This window comes from Staurois parvus, unplaced genomic scaffold (assembly GCF_062004578.1).
Source record: "Staurois parvus isolate SC_StPar_1 unplaced genomic scaffold, SC_StPar_1.0 ptg000423l, whole genome shotgun sequence".
Lineage (NCBI taxonomy): Eukaryota > Metazoa > Chordata > Amphibia > Anura > Ranidae > Staurois > Staurois parvus.
The window spans coordinates 1,473,972-1,492,680 of NW_028318219.1; the positions used below are offsets into that span (position 1 = coordinate 1,473,972).

General features: G+C 41.1%; 1 protein-coding gene across 1 annotated transcript; it reads right to left on the reverse strand.

The window, feature by feature from the left end:
* Positions 1-1,831: 1,831 nt before the first annotated feature.
* On the reverse strand, positions 1,832-11,359 carry LOC149454567 (fish-egg lectin-like). The gene is made up of 4 exons (XM_089687327.1): positions 11,282-11,359; positions 10,309-10,536; positions 2,970-3,303; positions 1,832-2,587 (listed from the first exon to the last, which is right to left on the reverse strand). Exons 1-4 carry the CDS (start codon positions 11,334-11,336, stop codon positions 2,437-2,439), a joined length of 768 nt encoding a protein of 255 aa, XP_089543453.1. The 5' UTR covers positions 11,337-11,359; the 3' UTR covers positions 1,832-2,436.
* Between the last annotated feature and the right edge of the window lie 7,350 nt (positions 11,360-18,709).

Sequence of the window (18,709 nt, forward strand, 5' to 3'; positions counted from 1 at the left end):
ATAGTCATTAACGTCACTTCCGTCTTCTTACTCGGACTCAGCTGCGTTGAACAAGACAAGATCACATACGCTTTTTTATTTTAAGCCATTATGTGATAGAATAAAATCACACTTTATTTTTTATTTCAACGTCTCTTTCATTCATAATCGTTTCAAGACACTAAAAGAAGTATTATATGTGTCTAAAAATCCTACACTGTCCCAATCTTTCTGTTACTGAGCCAATCCCATTGACTATGAGTCTTCCTGGGTGATTCTCTTTATCCTTATGCATCTTCGGTATGGAGTATTTTAATTGGTATTCTGCATGCTGTTGGTATCAAGTATCTTTCTTCTTTCCCATCTAGTATACCCTTTTTCTTTCCTTTTTTGATTATTTTTATAAATTTTTTTCTATATCCTATCGTTGGATTACGGGGTAAGATGATTTAAAATGATGAGGTATCACATAGATAGTACCTAGTTCATATTTAGCACTCATCCTTTATCATATGTTATACCAGTACATTCATGTATAGATACAGTATATGTATCTTTTTTATGATTAGTACTGTGTTGGTAGAGATATATATATATTAGTTGATCCAGACCGATATTATGATTACCCGGTACATTTATGCATATATATAGCCAACTGCATTGGGATAGTATTCTCCTGCAAAGTAGGCTAATATACACTGATCAATTATATTACATTTTAAATTTGTCCATAATCCCCATTATTAGTCATAGATATGTATATTAATTTACTAGGATCTCTATTTTGCTCTCCCACTATATTTTATGTATGTATATACAGCCATTATCATTGTGGCAACATTACCTTGCAAAGTGAGGCTAGTATACATTGTTTAGGAACAATCCACAGGAAAATGGCATGTGAGACCATGTGATGGTCCACAACAAAATGGTGCTGGCACAGATGTAAAGTATTACCATCTCTGAATGAGTATAAATGGAAGACTTGACATCCAATGGGCTACTCCTGATAAAGTCAAGTGTTATGACGTAACTCGTAGGGTGTGCCGATGACATCAAGCTGCAAAGCAGAAGTCTACATGCTGCCATTTTGCAAAAGGGATTACAGCATGTATTCAACCTGGAGCACTGTATAGTAAGTTTTTAACACAGGAGGACACATTTTAATGTGAGTGGATATAAATATTTTTAATAAAGGCTATTTTTGGTTGTACATACTACACTATATTCAGCATTTTTTGACATGATTTCGGAGTGGATTGGATCTATACAAAGTGTTGGCAAAGAGTTAACAAAGAGTAGGAAGACTTTGTACCATATATACCTTCCCTAGTTAGAAGGGAAAAGTTCAGTTTGACCTGTCATTATGGGTCAAACTTTGAGGTGAGCGCACAAGTGTGCTGGAGGTGGAAGAGCACAAAGGGGTGATACAGGAGCACAGTACACTTGTACTTAGTGGTGTGATTACACCTGTCCAGGGGTGGACTGACCATTCGAGCACTCGGGCAGTGCCCGAGGGCCCGGGGTCAGTAGGGGGCCCATGAGATGCCCCTGGTACCTTTTTATAGGGTTTTTGAGTGTGGGTGAGGACACAGGGGCCCCATGATCCCCTATTGCCCCGGGGTCCCCATGAGTTGTCAGTCTGCCCCTGCACCTGTCTACACAAAGTTATCGTGGAATACATGGGACTGTTCACTAGAATTTATATTGTATAAAGTCGCACGATTTATGTTGTATAAAAGTATCACAAGCACTGTGGATGTTACAGATTATGTGTGCATCTATATATATCCATTGGAATATATGACCAGGAAGTATGTTTGATTACTAAGTATTCACAAGCACTGAGGAGTGTTTTTCACTGTCACTGTTTATTAATACGCATCCAGCAGGTTCAAGGTTCACATTTGATATAGACGTGTCATTGTATTTATTTATTTGTTATGCTGAATTCTACATTATTTATTTGTTATGTGTAGGAACACATTACATGCTAGCTGCACATCTGTAAGGAGGTACCTATTGCGCTGAAGTTTTTCTATATACTGTATTTATAAGCTGTTCCTGATATGAGATTTGGGTGTATTAGCGACTTTTTATTTTTAAAAAAACAAATTGGTTTTTGGTTATATTATGTATTTTATTTAACACTGGGGTGATTTAATAGATGTGTAGTTGTTATCTATAGAAGCGTGCAAGATTATTTAATTGATTCATACAACAAAATTTTATTTGCTCTGAAAATTTTTTGAAAAGAGACACATACAGTATGTGTGGTGGATTGAAAGTCCTAGTTAGCATTAGATGCTCTTAGTAGTAGTGCAAAACATTGCAGAAATAGGAGCATACCCAAACACCAATTGACAGAAGTGAGTAGATGGAGAAAGCAGTCCGTGTATTCATCTAAACTCAGATTACGCTATAGATTGCTCAGCTTGGTCTTTCATTATGGCCAAGTCAGTTATCTGTTTCTGCACATCGATAGATGTCACCAGTTGGGTTGAGAAGCCACAGATAGCCATCGTCATAAGTGACGTGTTTGAAAGTGGCGCAGAGGTCCAGCTGGGTCCAAGTTGTTCCAAGAGGGGTTTTGGCACTGATTCCATCCCTAAAACAAAAATCTTTCTCAGTTATACAACATAAAAAGTAATATTACATGTACAGTAGCGTTTCCTCTAGGGAATGTTTTATAGAATACCAGCCAACAGAGCAACTCAGAAAGCTATGGCCGTTACTAGAATAAACTTTACAGAGTGACCAAATGGTCAAAAACCATTTGTCAGTGGAGGTATCATTGAATGCCTGTATTGAAAATTCAAAAAGTAAAATCTACGTTGACTAGAGGAAGAAAAAAGTCACAAACCCATCAATGCCATTATGAGCATACACAATGGTTGATAAATGATAAGTAGTAGACTTGTCTAATTGGCTTATCCTCAACATTCCCTATTGCCTTAATGATATTGCATTTATAGGTAAAAAAAAAATACCTTCGGTACACGTTGCCTGCTGAATTAACACCAAACACAGAACCATCCGCTCCAACTTCTATCATTACCAGACTTCCTTCAATTTGCTGCCATTTTGATCCGATGCAGGCTGTTGGGTTGACATTATGGCGGAAGTAAATATTGTTGGCGCTGTTCACTCCCCAGCAGCCCATTGGCCCACAACTGTAATATTTCAGCGCCCCTTCCAATGGAGTCCAGGATACGGCAGAAGATCTTGAAACTGTGCAACTCTGTCTCAAGCAGAAAATGTTGTCTTGTGCATTCACTCCACTCAAGAACTTATCACCACCAGCATCTACCTGCTTTAGGAGCCCTGTTGAATAAACACAAAACATTGGTTTTTATAAATTACATGTAATAACAGGGAGAATAATTAATAAGAGTTAAATGGGACTGGATTGCTTCTATGTAGTGATATAGATGTCTGCATCTCATTGTTGCTTATAGCATGGTTACCAAGTGTCCTTATTTACAGACCAGGCAGCTATTTTGCAAACTGTACTACGTCCCCTTAAATCAGCAGGGCAGCAGGGCAGCCATTTTTACTTGACACAGGTAAGTCTCCTTCCATTTTTTTGAGGACTGTTGTTATTTATGCTACATTAACTAGTTTACCAGGTGTTGACTTTTGAAACACAACAGCTTTCAAAGAAGAGGTCATTGTAATTGATGATGGCACTTGAGAACCTGATTTCCACAGTAGGGTGGGCTGTAGTTCAAAGTAGAATGGCCTTTAGAAAAAAACTCTTGCAGTTTTTACAGTTAGTCTTCTTGCCCCACAAATACCTGTTGATCCTGCCAGTGAAGTCCACGTAATATAGCTTCCTGTGATGGTTTGGCAACTATTCTGCACTGCTTCTGAATTCAGAGCAGAGTGTGATAAGGTGAAAAATTCTCCACCAATCTTTTACTCCATTTCGGACACATAGTACCACTGAGGTACCCTCGCTCCTGAGGACGTTCTGTCAGGCAGTGAATCATGAAATAAAACATTAGTTGGGGGTAAAGTAAGGGATTTCCAGAAATAATCTCACCAGGGCTGAGAAGGAGACTATAAAGTTCCTGTCTTCTGATTCCTCCATTGTGTTTTGCCCTGCCGACAAGGGAGGTACAATTGTGATATCGGGTGTTTCTGACTACCAAAATGAAATCCTGCTTCAACTTGAGGATAACATGACTTACACTTTATTATCAAATGACTCCATGGTTCGCTTTAAGTGAAATATCGATACTAAACTCAGTGAGGGATATGCCCAGGGATAGATTATTAAAGAAGAGTTTGATGTGACATCCTGTTATATACACCCCCCCTAAAAATCCAGAAAGGATTCACAACACTCCTGTTGGCACCCAATTATATCTGCTAGAGGATTTGTCTTGCAACCATTAGCAGTATTTGTGGATTACTCTCTGCAGCCCTTTGTAAGAGATATGCCCTCCTTTTTTAAGGGATTCGGGAATGGTCATCAACCTACTCCAGGAACTTGGCCCAATTCCATCTGACTGTGTATTGGCTACTTTAGATGTGAAGAGCCTCTATACAGTCCTCCCACACCATGAAGGGATTTAGGAGGTACACAAAGCCCTTATGAAATTAGAACATATCAAACCACCTATCTCTTTCTTTCTTGATTTTCTTGGCTTTATCCTCACCTTTAACCACTTGAGCTCCAGAGGATTTACCCCCCCCCCCCCCCTTAATGACCAGGCCTCTTTTTGCTACTCGGCGCTGCACTAATTCAACTGATAATTGCGCGGTCATGCAATGCTGCACCCAAACAAAATTTACGTCCTTTTTTTCACACAAATAGAGCTTTCTTTCGGTGTAATTTGATCACCTGTGCACTTTTCACGCTATAAACAAAAAAAGGCCAAAAATTTTGAAGAAAAACAATATCTTTTACTTTCAGCTATAAAAAATATATAGTAAACTCAAAGTTGGTTATAAATTTAGGCCAAAATGTATTCTGCTACATGTTTTTGGTAAAAAAATCCCAATAAGTGTATATTGATTGCTTTGTGTGGAAGTTATAGCGTCTAAAAACGATGGTATAAATACTGCAATTTTCGCCATTTTTCTGCTATACAGCACTGCGCTAGTTTAACGGACAATTGCGCGGTCATGCAATACGATACATAAATGAAATTTACATCCTTTTTTTTCCCACAAATTGAGCTTTCTTTCGGTGGTATTTGATCGCCTGTGCGATTTTTATTTTTTGTGCTATAAAAAAAAAAAGGCTGACAATTTTGAGAAAAAAAAAACAATATTTTGGACTTTTTGCTATAAAACATGTCCAGTAAAAAAAAATGCAAAAATCAAATTTAGTCATAAATTTCTGCCAAAATGCATTCTGCGACATGTCTTTGCTAAAAAAAAAAACCAATACGTGTAAATTAATTGGTTTACGTGAAAGTTATAGCGTTTACAAATGGTGGGAAAGATACTGGGATTTTTAGTTTTTTTTTATACTAATAATGGCGGCGATCAGCGAATTATGGCGGCGATCAGGGACTTATGGCAGCGACCAGAGACTTATGGCGGGACTGAGGTACTGCGGTGGACATTCTGAAATTGGGGGGTACTGACTTGGGGTCACTGACATCCCCAAAAACACTAATACAGTGATCAGTGCAAAAAAAAAAACCACTGACACTGTACTAATGGCAATGGGGAGGAAGGGGTTAACTTTATTTTGCAGGGAAGGGTTATAGGAGTGAGGGGAGTGTTGTACTAGGGGGCGGGGTGTGTGCTGCACGGGACAAGGCTGATCGAGAAAGAGAAACTGTTCTTTCTCGATCAGCTCATCCTCGAGCTGACAGGGAAGTGACAGACAGCACAGCTACTTCAGCTGTGCTGTCTGTCACTGTTTGCCGCCGATCGCCGGTAAACAGCCGCTAAGGAGCGGCTGTGACCCGGCGACTCACATCTGCTGCGGTGATCGGCGGGACAGATAGGGCGGCGGCGCGCCTCGTGCGCGCCCCCTATTTGTTTACAAAACACACGTCTTAAAACGTGGTTTTGCCTGCGAGTGCCGCCCTGCCGCCGTATATGTACAGTGGCAGGGCGGCAAGTGGTTAATTACTTTAAATTTGATGACAATTTGGCCTACATTGTTCTGGGACTGCTATGGGTTCTAAGGTTGCATCCTCTTTTGCCAACATATTCATGCACCAGTATGAACACAGCATCTTATTGCCTAGATTGGAACCACGTGTTGTTTTATTGTCTCTATATAGACAACCTTTTGCTCCTTTGGTCTGGAAGTGATAATGATCTGACACAGAGGATTGATGAGCTCAATGATACACTATATTGCCAAAAGTATTGGGAAACCCTCCAAATCATTGGATTCAGGTATTCCAATCACCTCCATGGCCACAGGGGTATAAAATCAAGCCCCTAGGCATGCAGACGTCTTCTACAAACATTTGTGAAAGAATGAATGAATTCAAGTGTGGTACCGTGATAGGTTGCCACCTGTGCAATAAGTCCATCCATGAAATTTCCTTGCTACTAAATATTCCATGGAAAACTGTTAGTGGTATTATAACAAAGTGGAAGTAACTGGGAACAACACCAAATCAGTCATGAAGTGGTAGGCAATGTAAAATGACAGGGTCAGCACATGCTGAAGTGCACAATACGCATAAGTTGCCAACTTTCTGCAGAGTCAATAGCTAAAGACCTCCAAACTTTGTGTGGCCTTCAGATTAGCACAAAAACAGTGTGTAGAGAGCTTCATGAAATGGGTTTCCATGACCAAGCAGCTGCATCCAAGCCTTACATCACCAACTGCAATGCAAAGTGTCAGATGCAGGGGCAGAAAGCACGCTGCCACTGGACTCTAGAGTAGTGGAGACGTGTTCTCTGGAGTGACCAATCATGATTCTCTGTCTGGCAATCCGATGGATGTGTCTGGGTTGCCAGGAGAAGGGTACTTGCCTGACTGCATTGTGCCAAGTGTAAAGTTTGGTGGAGGGGGGATTATAGCGCAGAGTTGTTTTTCAGGGCTTGGGCTTGGCCCATTAGTTCCAGTGAAGGGAACTCTTAAGGTGTCAGCATACTAAGACATTGTGGACAATTTCATGCTCTCAGCCTTGTGGGAACAGTTTGGGGATAGCCCCTTCCTGTTCCAACATGACTGTGCACAAGTACACAAAGCAAAGTCCATAAAGACATGGTTAGTGAGTTTGGGGTGGAGGAACTTGACTGGCCTGCACAGAGTTCCTCAACTTGATAGAACAACTTTGGGATGAATTAGAGCGGAGACTGTGAGCAAGGCCTTCCTGTCTGACATCAGTGCCTGACCTCACAAATGCACTTCTGGAAGAATGGTTAAACCTTCCCATAGACACATTCCTAAACCTTGTGAACAGCCTTCCCAGAAGAGTTGAAGCTGTTATAGCTGCAAAGGGTGGGCCTACTCAATATTGAACCCCACAGATTAAGACTGGGATGCCATTAAAGTTCATGTGTGTGTAAAGGCAGACGTCCCAATACTTTTGGCATATAATGCATGTCTACCCCAATCACGTTGACTCTTATAACCTTCAATACTAACATCAATTTGAAGAATCTTAACATTTATAAAATGATCATCAACAACAATACAATCTTGGGGACTCGACTATACCACAAGCTGACTAACAGAAACACTTTGCTTCATGAGTGTAGTGCACACCCCCCAGCACTAGTCTGTGGAATTTCATATGCCCAAATGCTGAGAGTTAAAAGGAGCAATTCCAACCCCATACCAGCTGAAATACAGCTTGATGAAATGATGGAGTGATTTTCTGAATGTGGCTACTCATGATAACTCCTTCATCAACAGGGAACGAATGCTGGGGAGTCCCTAGGACAACATCTGACAAAACTGAATTTTTTTTCCAACTTTTTACTCAGAAGAGAGGTATACAGTGAAGGATGTGGTTTTATCCTGGTGGCTGATCGCTTCTAGCTATCAAAGTTTAACATAAGCTAACAGACCTCCTTCTTTCATGAGTTATCGGAGGGAAAAAAGCTTGAAAAATCTCCTGATGCACACAGAATTACCATCTATTACTAAAACATCCGCATATTACCGGGTTGACTGTTTTGATACGCACCACGTCCTGAGCTATAAGTAGGTATTTTCAATGTGGCTCATTTCACAGGTTGAGAGCCACTATCCATGGACATTCACTCCTCCTTTCCGTTTTACCTCACCCTATGCCCCCCCTCCCAACCCACTCCCCCCCCCCCCCCCTTCCTCCCCCCCCCCTTTTTTTTATACTTACCTTTATCACCTCATTATTCTACTTACTAACTAACCTTCTCTCTACCTGATCTCTAGCTCCCACCTATAACCTACTCCTATCTTTGTTTTTGTACCATAACCGATACAGAATGCTGTTCTTCAAAAAGACATACTATGCCCCATATCACTCACATATCCAATTCTTAGACTCGTGAAGCAGATCCAAAACTTGAGCATATGCTGTTCATATTCTCTATCATACTCTTCACACTCCCATGACAGAAAATGCTGCTCAAAGGTCAAAAGACAATATATCTCTTTGCGCATTTCATATATGCTGTATATTTCCTGGATTGTAACATTACGTTGACACAATGTTTCACAATGGTATGTTTTGTATTGCCTGTTGTGATTTGACCCGTCTGCGATACGGGAAGCGCCATACAGTGATATGTCCGAACTTGGATTTCCGTCTGTACATGTATCGTTATGAATGCTTTCTTCTAAGAAAAATTTTTTTTGGAAAAAAAAAACATCCACCTGGCTCACTCCTTGCAAACCTGGTTGTTACAGCTGTCCAGATTGTACCATGTGTTACCATATGCTTACCGGTCAATTATTTTTACACCTGCAATCAGGCAAACGTGTGTATATTAAACACAAAATTTCTTGCACATCAGAATATGTAATTTACATGCTTTGCTGTCCCTGCAGTCTGTACTGTATAGGAATTACCTCCTTTAGGGATCGATTCAATAAACACAGATCTGCCATCTGCCAGGCAATTGCTTCCTGAGCTTCCAATCTACCAGTGGCACAACACTTTTGCATGCTGATTGACTATGTCCCTCCCTTACCTAGGGGGGTTACCTCCATCAGCTGTTGTTACAAAGTAAAAGCTGATGGATCCATGAATTAGTAACTTTGGCCCCTAAGAGGCTTAATGAACAGCTAGGCCTCAATTGCTTTTTATGATCCTTTGGAACTTCTGGGTGACTATTGGTGCTTTTTGCACTAATTCATGCTGAAATGATGGGCAGAGCAGTTAGTCCCCATTCACACTAGCAGACTGATCACATCTTCCTGTCTGGTTTTCAGGCAGACCCGATCGGAGCCTTCAGTCTCCTTTATGGAGCGGTGGATGTAAATGAACATGTGTCCATTTATACCCCACTACATTTGATCTGATCCTAACCACTAAAAACAAACGGATGGGGATCTGTTCCCCATCCATCTAGTGGAGCTGATCAGATGGTAGTAGGGTGTAAATAGACAGGTTGACTATTTACATCCGACCACCTGAAGAGAACAGGCTGTGTCTGTTTGGACACAGACCAGCCATCCAACTGGTCAGCAGGGATCAGTGGACAGATCCCCCGCTGAGCAAGCAGACTCCAAATAAGCCCACCTCATGTGGAAGGAGCCTTGATGGTATATATACTCCTTGATGGGATGGATATGCAGCTGATGGCCTTCATTATACTTATAAGTTCTGACCACGATCTCTTTGGCAAACTTTTTTGACATATATGTGCTTATTACTATGTTTTGGCTCTTTTTGCCATTTATGTGCTATATTAGACTGATTCTTTTGTGTGCTGTTCTGGGTGTCCAGACTCATTTTGTTTAATGGAAACTTTACTAGGTTTCCATGACCACACCTTTGTTTGGGATTGCATGTTCTTTTCCTAGTGGTTTTAGTCTTGTGGTTCTCACCCTCATTCCTCTTCTGTAACTATTCATATATCTGAGTCCTGAAGTTTCCTCTATCTGGTTGTGAAATATTGATTTACATTACATACATTTATATGTATTCCTATCTTCATGCACTTTCAGTGTTTTCTGTGCATCTATTGTCTTTGTCTTATGTTGGGTGCTGTTCACACTCTTACAGTTGGTTACTTTTAGCAGATGTGGGGTGTTTGGTCTTGTGTAGTATTTTTATGGCTATATAATAAAAATTTTTTTCTAAAAATACATAAACAAAATGCAGTGCATCAATGTATCATTTTCTTCTTTTATATGCATACTATTTATATCAGGTGTGTAATTTATCAAAGATTTTTTTTTCTTTTTACCTGACACAGACATCCATTCATTGTCCTGGAACCTATAGATGTTATTGGCTCTGTTCACACCCCAAACTCCAGCAGGTCCAACAGAAACATGGATGAGCTTTCCAGGAATGTGTTTCCAGTTATTGTCCACCCAACGGTAAATGTCATCATTATCGTTCACACCGTACACTTCACCAGCACCAGCGTCAATCTGTTTCAGTTTTCCAGGAATTACTTTGCACTGCAAATCTGAATTCAAGAAAAAATTATGAAAACAAATAATATGCACTGTTTGTATACACATTATTTTCTTTTCTTTAGGCAGCAATGTACGGCAACCCAGTGCTACCAATCAGACATTACTTGAAGGAAAAGTTCACCTTTGTAAAAAAAATAATAAATGCACGTATTTTTACAGGTAAAAAAAATAAAAAAATTTTTCTAGGAGCCTGCAAAGCATTGAATCCATGATCATCAGATTGCGGGTGCAATGCAAGGCTCCTGTAGACTGTCATCGTTAGCTGTCTGCCTTTTCCTTGTAGAGGTAGGCAGTTACTGAATGACAAGAAGAATCAAATAACTACCTAGATCGTTCATCAGCATCCTGGTAGTTCATTGAGAACTATAAGATGACAGACACAAAGTAATTTTCATCTTTACAGAACTCTGCAAAAGAATGACGTAGCCAGAATTGTGACAGCGGGTGCAGGGAGAGGATCCCCGGCTTGCTGTCAAAACAGGGATGGGGGGGGGGGTGCGGGGACTATTGGAAATGTAACATGTCACATGTTACACCCTGATTACGTGTGTAACATGTAACAAAAGGTGAACTTGAAATTAATCTGCTCATTTCAAAATGCCAAATACTGAATACTGATTGGCATTAAAGAATGACTGCAGACTACTCCTTTGACTACTGTAGTATAAAATATTGAAAAATAATGTCTAACCTCCATATAAAGTACAAATAGATGGGAAGGGAGAAAAGACTTACCTCCAAAGGCAGAGATTCCAGCACACAGCAGGAGGAGGCTCACAACAAAGAACATATTGGCAGGGGAGGATGCAGATGTTTGTTATAGAGAGCTGGGAGACTTTGTTCTATATATATAATGCCTGGACTCCAGCTATCGTGGGAAGCCGGTCTACCATTGGCACACAGAAGGAATTTATTAAAACAAACATCATCCAGTAAGTATTTTTTTAAGGTGTAAATGTTTTTGTTAAGCTGAATATATATCTGTATATATATAACATATGACCCTTTATTATACAACATTATACAAATGTAAAAGCTCTCCATATGGTGCTAAATTTGCATTTGTAACTTCACACACTAGCAGGAAACATGATATATTTGTCCTTATATTTATGTTTGTCATTCAGCTTTCTGTTGTGTGTTTTTCCCATCTTTAGGCTTGAGGAGGCTTACTATATGTAAAGATACTTGGATAATCATTGTGGTGCAAAGGTCTAAATTGGTCCTAAAGGAAGTCATTGAAATATTCTGCACTTAAGTTGTGGTGTGATGACTATTTGTAGTTCCCAAATGTTCCTTTTTAAGGGGACAGTCTCTGTTCTGGGCCCCAGTCCCTCTGCCCCTTTTAAACCACATCTGTCCTTTCGATGTGACCTATAGATCTGTAGAATTATTATTATTATTATACAAGATTTATATAGCGTCAACTGTTTGCTCAGCACTTTACAAGTTAAAGAAAGACAATACAGTTCAATACAAGATGGTTAGGGAGGTCTTGCTTCTTTGAGCTTACAATCTAAGAGGGAGGGGCTGGTGGTGAAAAAGGTAATAACTGTGGGGGATGAACTGATAGGGGAAATGGAAGATTCAGTTATTAGTTGAAGGCAGTATAGGCTTCCCTGAAGAGATAGGTTTTCAGAGATCGCCTAAAAGTGGGAAGAGTAGGCGCTAGTCGGATAGATTGTGGTAGAGAGTTCCAGAAAATGGGGGAGGCTCTGGAGAAGTTCTGGAGATGAGCATGTGAGGAGGAGACAAGGGAGCTAGAGAACAGGAGGTCATGGGAGAATAAACCTACTATTACTTTACTCCTATATTAAAGTCCTACTTGAAAAACGTTTTTCCAGCCAAAGTATAGTTAAAGGCCATTTTGCCTACGGGAAACCTACAGGGGTTGGAAAAAATTATGGAAGCACCAGGTAAAAGAACAAAATTATTACCTAACACACTGTTGGACCGCATTTGGCATCCAAGGCGGCCTGAACTCTCCTGGTAATTGACAAATATAAGTCGTGGATGTTGGATAGTGGAATCTGATACCACTCATCATGCAAAAATTGTTCCAACCCTTGCAGGGATGCTGGAGGCAGAAAACAATCCCAAACCTTGTTCTCCAAAATTAACCATAGTGTCTCTATGATATTGAGGTCCAGCAACTGCGGTGCCTAGGAAAGGATGCTAGTCTGCATGCTAGTCAAACCACGATTTGACAACACCAGCTGTTTAAATCGGAGCATTATCATCTTGTTAAATGGTGCTGTCTTCGGGAAACAATGGGGTTTCTTTACTAAAGCTGGTTCACTCAGAATCTTGTTCACTTCCGCATAGAAACCAATCAGCTTCCAGGTTTTATTGCTAAAGCTTAATTGAACAAGCTGAGGTTAGAAGCTGATTGGCTACCATGCACAGCTGCACCAGGTTATGAGTGAACCAGTTTTAGTAAATAAACCCCAATGTCTGCACTATGGGGTACACATGGTTGGCCACAATTTGTACAGTGACTCTACCTTTCAAGGCGATGATGGGACCTGCAGAATACCAAGATATGGCTGCCCAAACCATGATTGTGCTGCCATGATGCTTTACCGTTGGTACAAGACAGTCCTGGTCATAAGCTTGGGACATTGTTTGCCACATGTAAACACGTCCGGTGGTTGGGAACAGTGTGAAGCTCAATTCATTGGATCATATTACAGTCTTCCTTTGATCAATAATTCATTATTTATGTGTGTTACACCACTCTCTCCTCTTCTGAGCATCAATATTGGTGACTAAGGGTTTACAATTGCAGCAATTTTTACAATTACAATTTTTGAAGCTCACTAAGTTCCAATATGACTCCATATTAATAGCAGCACATGCAGTGAATGACGAAAGTGAGGCTTTTCACCTGTTAGCTAGGTGTCTCATCACACAGCGGAAGCAAAAGAATGTTACATCACTTCTGCTTTCAACGCAAAACATGTCGTCGCTTTCACACCTGCAAACCATGGAGTGTTTCCAAACTTTTGTTCAACCCCTTGTTAGGCTACTAGCTAGGTTAGGTACATTTACTTCCTGTAGCTCTCTTACAAGCAGCTGAGCAGCTTGTGATTATTTTGGGTTGTTCTGTGTCTCACTGGGTGCAGGTTTAACTGCTTCCCCCTGCCTTCTGGAGGCTTTTGAAATGTAGTGGGTTAGGAAAGTCAAATAGGTAACCTGCATATTTTTGTAGTCCCAGCCCTTGGGTGGAATTGCCCAGTAGGTGGCTGAGGGAATGCATAAATAGTCCGAGGCCTGGGGCAGCGAGGGTTCTTGTCCAGGAGGACAATCAGTGGAATTATGGGAAAAATCCTAATAATGATCATAACAAAAGTAATAATAATAATAATCCTAATAGAATAATTCTAATATCATTATTTTTAATACATAATTAATCCTAATATAATAATCCTAAAATAATAGTAATCCTAACAGTAATAATAATAATACTGCTAATAATATTAATCCTAATAAGAACCTAATGATAATGATCCTTTAAATAGACAGACCCACCAATAACAAGATTTAGGGTTTTGATAGGGAACGAAAAGATAAACGACCTCTTATATCTCTTGGGGGTTCTATTGGTGAGATCAGGGGCAGACTGACCATTCGGGCAATCAGGCATTGCCCGAGGACCTGGGGTGAATAGGGGGCCTGGTAAGAGGCTCACTGGGCATAATTCCCTAAGTGGTATCTTACCATATCCGAGTATGCGGTAGGATACCGCACAGCATTTTTTAAAAAAAAGTTTGAATTCACCAAAAAACGCTACTAAAATACCGCATGAGTTATTTTATCAAGTCATGCAGTATTTTAATAGAGAAAGCCATGTGTTAATGTTTCAGCTGTCAGCGGGGTTCCCACTGACAGATGAATGAAAAAGAAAGAATTGCCGGAAATTTAAAAAATAATAAAAAAATGGCGTGGGGTCTCCCCTCCCATCCATACCAAGCCCTTCGGTTCTGATATGGATTTTGAGGGGAACCCCCACACCATAATTAAAAAAAAAATGGCATGGGTTCCCCCCCAAAATCCATACCAGATCCTTATCCAAGCATGCAGCCTGGCAGGTCAGGAAAGGGGGGGACGAGCAAGCACCCTCCCCCTCCTTAACCATACCAGGCCACATGCCCTCAACATGAGGGGGGTGCTTTGGGGAGCGGGGACTCCCCCCCAAATCACCTTGTCCCCATGTTGATGGGGACAAGGGCCTCTTCCCGACCACCCTGGCAAGTGGTTGTGGGGGTCTGCGGGTGGGGGATTTATCGGAATCTGGAAGCCCCCTTTAGCAACCCCATGTGAATGAGTATGGGGTACATCATACTGCTACCCATTCACACAAAAAAAAGTGTAGCGTGAAAAAAGACAGGAGACAGTCTTTTACAATTCCTGTATTAAAAGGAGAAAAATAAAAGAATATCCCCCAAAGTAGATCCAATGTCAATTACGATGCCCACCGCCGCCGCTGCCCGAAAAAAAAAAACTCTGACCCTGATACTGGCTCCAGCCATCTGACTGCTCCTCTGGCTTGACAGTTCTTAAATATGTAAGGGGCGGGGCCACCCAGTGACATCATGAGTGTGGCCCACCTCCTTGTGACATCATTGACCCAGCATCCCCCGGTTGATGACACCACAAGGGGCGGGGTCACATAGTGATGTCCCTGGGTGGCCCTGCCCCTTACATATTTAAGAGCTGTCAAGCCACCAGAGCAGTCAGCCGGGAGCCAGCGTCCGGATAGAGCTTTTTTTTTAAAAAAATGTTCGGGTAGCGGAGGCAGCGGGCATCGTGATTGACGTTGGATCTACTTCTGGGGATATTCCTCTTTATTCTTTTAACCTCCCTAGCGGTATTCCTGAGGGTAGCTCGGGGTAAAATGTCAGTACCAAAAGCGGTAACCCCGAGCCCCACTCGGGCTTACCATGCGGCGCTGCATAGGGATTCCCTGCAGAGCTTACCTTGTCCTTTGCTCCCGCGATGTGTCCCCTGCAGCGTCCCCGGCCATCTCCTCCGGCCGATGCCGGCATCCGGCTTCTGTGTTCCAGTCCTTGTGACGCCGGGACGTACGTGCGCCGCTGCCGGCGGCGGCGGGAAATTTGAAAATTGTAAAAAACGTCATTTTTTTCCAAACGAATTTTACATAGTAAAACATTGCTGTTTCAACCCATTCCACATACATGTTGTCCCTAGTGCTTTGTCCTGTGCCCTGCCTGCATTTTGTCTGTTCTTTCTGCCTGGAAACTGAGAAAAGTCCATGGCGTCCAAAAAGTGTCCCTTTAGGTCAAAAGCGGGTTTAGACCAGCTAGAGAACAGCGATAGTAAATCAGAACCACTTGCAGAATTGAGTGATAATGATTCGTGGGGAAATTCGTCATCAGACACTGAAAACGATTTTGCGACTTTGCTCAGCAATGTGCGAACTTGGCGCTCTATTTCAAATTTCAGTGTTTTTGGTTTGATTATATTATTGAATTAAATGTATTATTATTATATTATTATTTTTTATGATTATTTATTAAATTATAATTTATGATTTCGTGTTTCAAATTTTATCATACCCGGGATGTTTACTAGACTCTTGTTTGTACAGATTTCAGGGAGTTATTCCGAAAAAATATCAGCCTACAATAAAAAAACTACATATTTCCATGCAAAATAATGGTACCGCTTTCAGCACCAAAAATCTGAAATAATCATACCGCCAGGGAGGTTAATAAAGGACTTGTCAAAGACTGTCTCCTGTCTTTTTTCACACTACACTCTTTTTTTGTGAATGGGTAGCGGTACCATGTACCCCATACTCATTCATATGGGGGGATGCCAGGATCTGGGGGCTTCCAGATTCCGATAAGCCCCACACCCGCAGAACCCCACAACCACTTGCCAGGGTTGAAGGGAAGAGTTCTTTGTCCCCATCAACATGGAACCCCCCAAAGCACCCCCCCATGTCGAGGGAATATGGCCTGAAATGGTTAAGGAGGGGAGGTGCTCGCTTGTCTCCCACCCTTTCCTGACCTGCCTGGCTGCATGCTCAGATAAGGGTCTGATATGGATCTTGGGGGGGACCCCATGCCATTTTTTTAATGCCCTTTCTATGCAACTGAGCTGCAATATGTAGGTGGGGTGTTGTGTGGGTGTGGCTTGAGTGTAGGCGGAGAAACAGGGGGCCCCATTATCTCTTATTGCCCAGGGGCCTTATGAGTTGTCAGTCCACCCCTGGGTGAGATCTCTGTTCCCAGGTCTGCACACTCATGTGCCCATTATGAAGGGTTGTCCTTCCCTGCTAGAAATTTGATTTATTTTATATCACAGAACATGTAACAGAGAAGGAACTGAAACACAAATATATGGGTGGAAACACCAAAACCTTCTAGGTGGACAGAAACAGGATCTGAATTATGTCAAGTAGATCTTAATTAAAGAACATCCAAGATATGGAATATTCCAGAAGCTGTCTCGCATCAGCCAGCCATCATGTTCCATCTATCACTAAAATTTCATCCTTGGGTGGGCTGATCCTTTTGAAAAGTAGCAACAGAATTAAGTTGTCCCCATTTAATACATCATGGTAGCATTTTTTTTTCCATAGTAGAAGTCAAATTAATTTTGATGGAAGAAGCCAAAGTTACATAGTTACATAGTTAGTCTGGCTGAAAAAAGTCCATCCAGTTCAACCATAAAAAAAAAAAAAAAGTTATAATCCTATACCTTTGGTTGATCAAGAGGAAGGTAAAAAAAACCCAGCAAAGTATGATCCAATTTACTCCTGCTGGGAAAAAATTCCTTCCTGATCCCCCAGAGGCAATCGGGTATTCCCTGGATCAACTTTACCTATAAATGTTAGTATCCAATTATATTCTGTGTATCTAAGAAACAATCCAGGCCTTTTTTAAAGCAATCCACTGAGCTGGCCAGAACCAACTCTTGAGGGAGTCTATTCAACATTTTCACAGATCTTACTGTGAAGAAACTTTTCCCTGTTTGGAGATTAAATTTCTTTTCCTCCAGACGTAAAGAGTGCCCCCTTGTCCTCTGTGATGACCTCAGGGTGAATAACTCTACACCGAGTTCACTATATGAACCACTGATGTATTTATACATGGAGATCATATCCCCCCTTATGTATTATACATGGAGATCATATCCCCCCTTATGTATTATACATGGAGATCATATCCCCCCTTATGTATTATACATGGAGATCATATCCCCCCTCATGTATTATACATGGAGATAATATCCCCCCTTATGTATTATACATGGAGATCATATCCTCCCTTATGTATTTATACATGGTGATCATATCCCCCCTTAATCTTCTCTTCTCAAAAAATAATAAATTCAGTTCCTCTAATGTTTCCTCATAGATGAGCTCCTTCATGCCTCTTATCAGTTTGGTTGCCCTTCTCTGTACTTTCTCCAGTTCCCCAATGTTCTTTTCGTGACTTGGTGCCCAAAACTGAACTGCATATTCCAGATGAGGTTTTACTAATGATTTGTACAGAGGTAATGTGATATCTCTCTCTCTGGAGTCTATACTTCTTTTAATACAAGAGAGGATTTTGTTCGCTTTAGAAACCGCAGCTTGGCATTGCATGCCATTATTAAGCGTGTGATCTGCCAGAATTCCCAGATCCTTCTCCACCATTGATTCCCCCAGTTTACTCCCCCTAGTATGTATGATGCAGGGGCGGACTGACAACTCATGGGGCCCCCGGGCAATAGGGGATCATGGGGCCCCTGTGTCCTTGCCCACACTCAAAGCACACCCAAAAAAGCCTCTAAAAGGTACCAGGGGGATTTCATGGGGCCCCCTACTGACCCCGGGCCCTCAGGCAATGCCCGAGTGTTCAAACGGTCAGTCCGCCCCTGGTATGATGCATGCATATTCTTAGCCCCCAAGTGCTTAACCTTACATTTATCAATTATTATCTTTTATATATATTTTTAACATTGCTACATATATTGATTTTATTTCTATTACCATCTGCATGAGCCCTATGTGCCATTGATGGTTTATCATTAATGACCTATTTTTTCTGATATTGTGTGCAATTTTCTTCCTGTAAATATGACCCTATAATTATTCTTTTATGTCTTTTGCTGATACTATTAATTTATTTAATTATGTTTTATGGTATT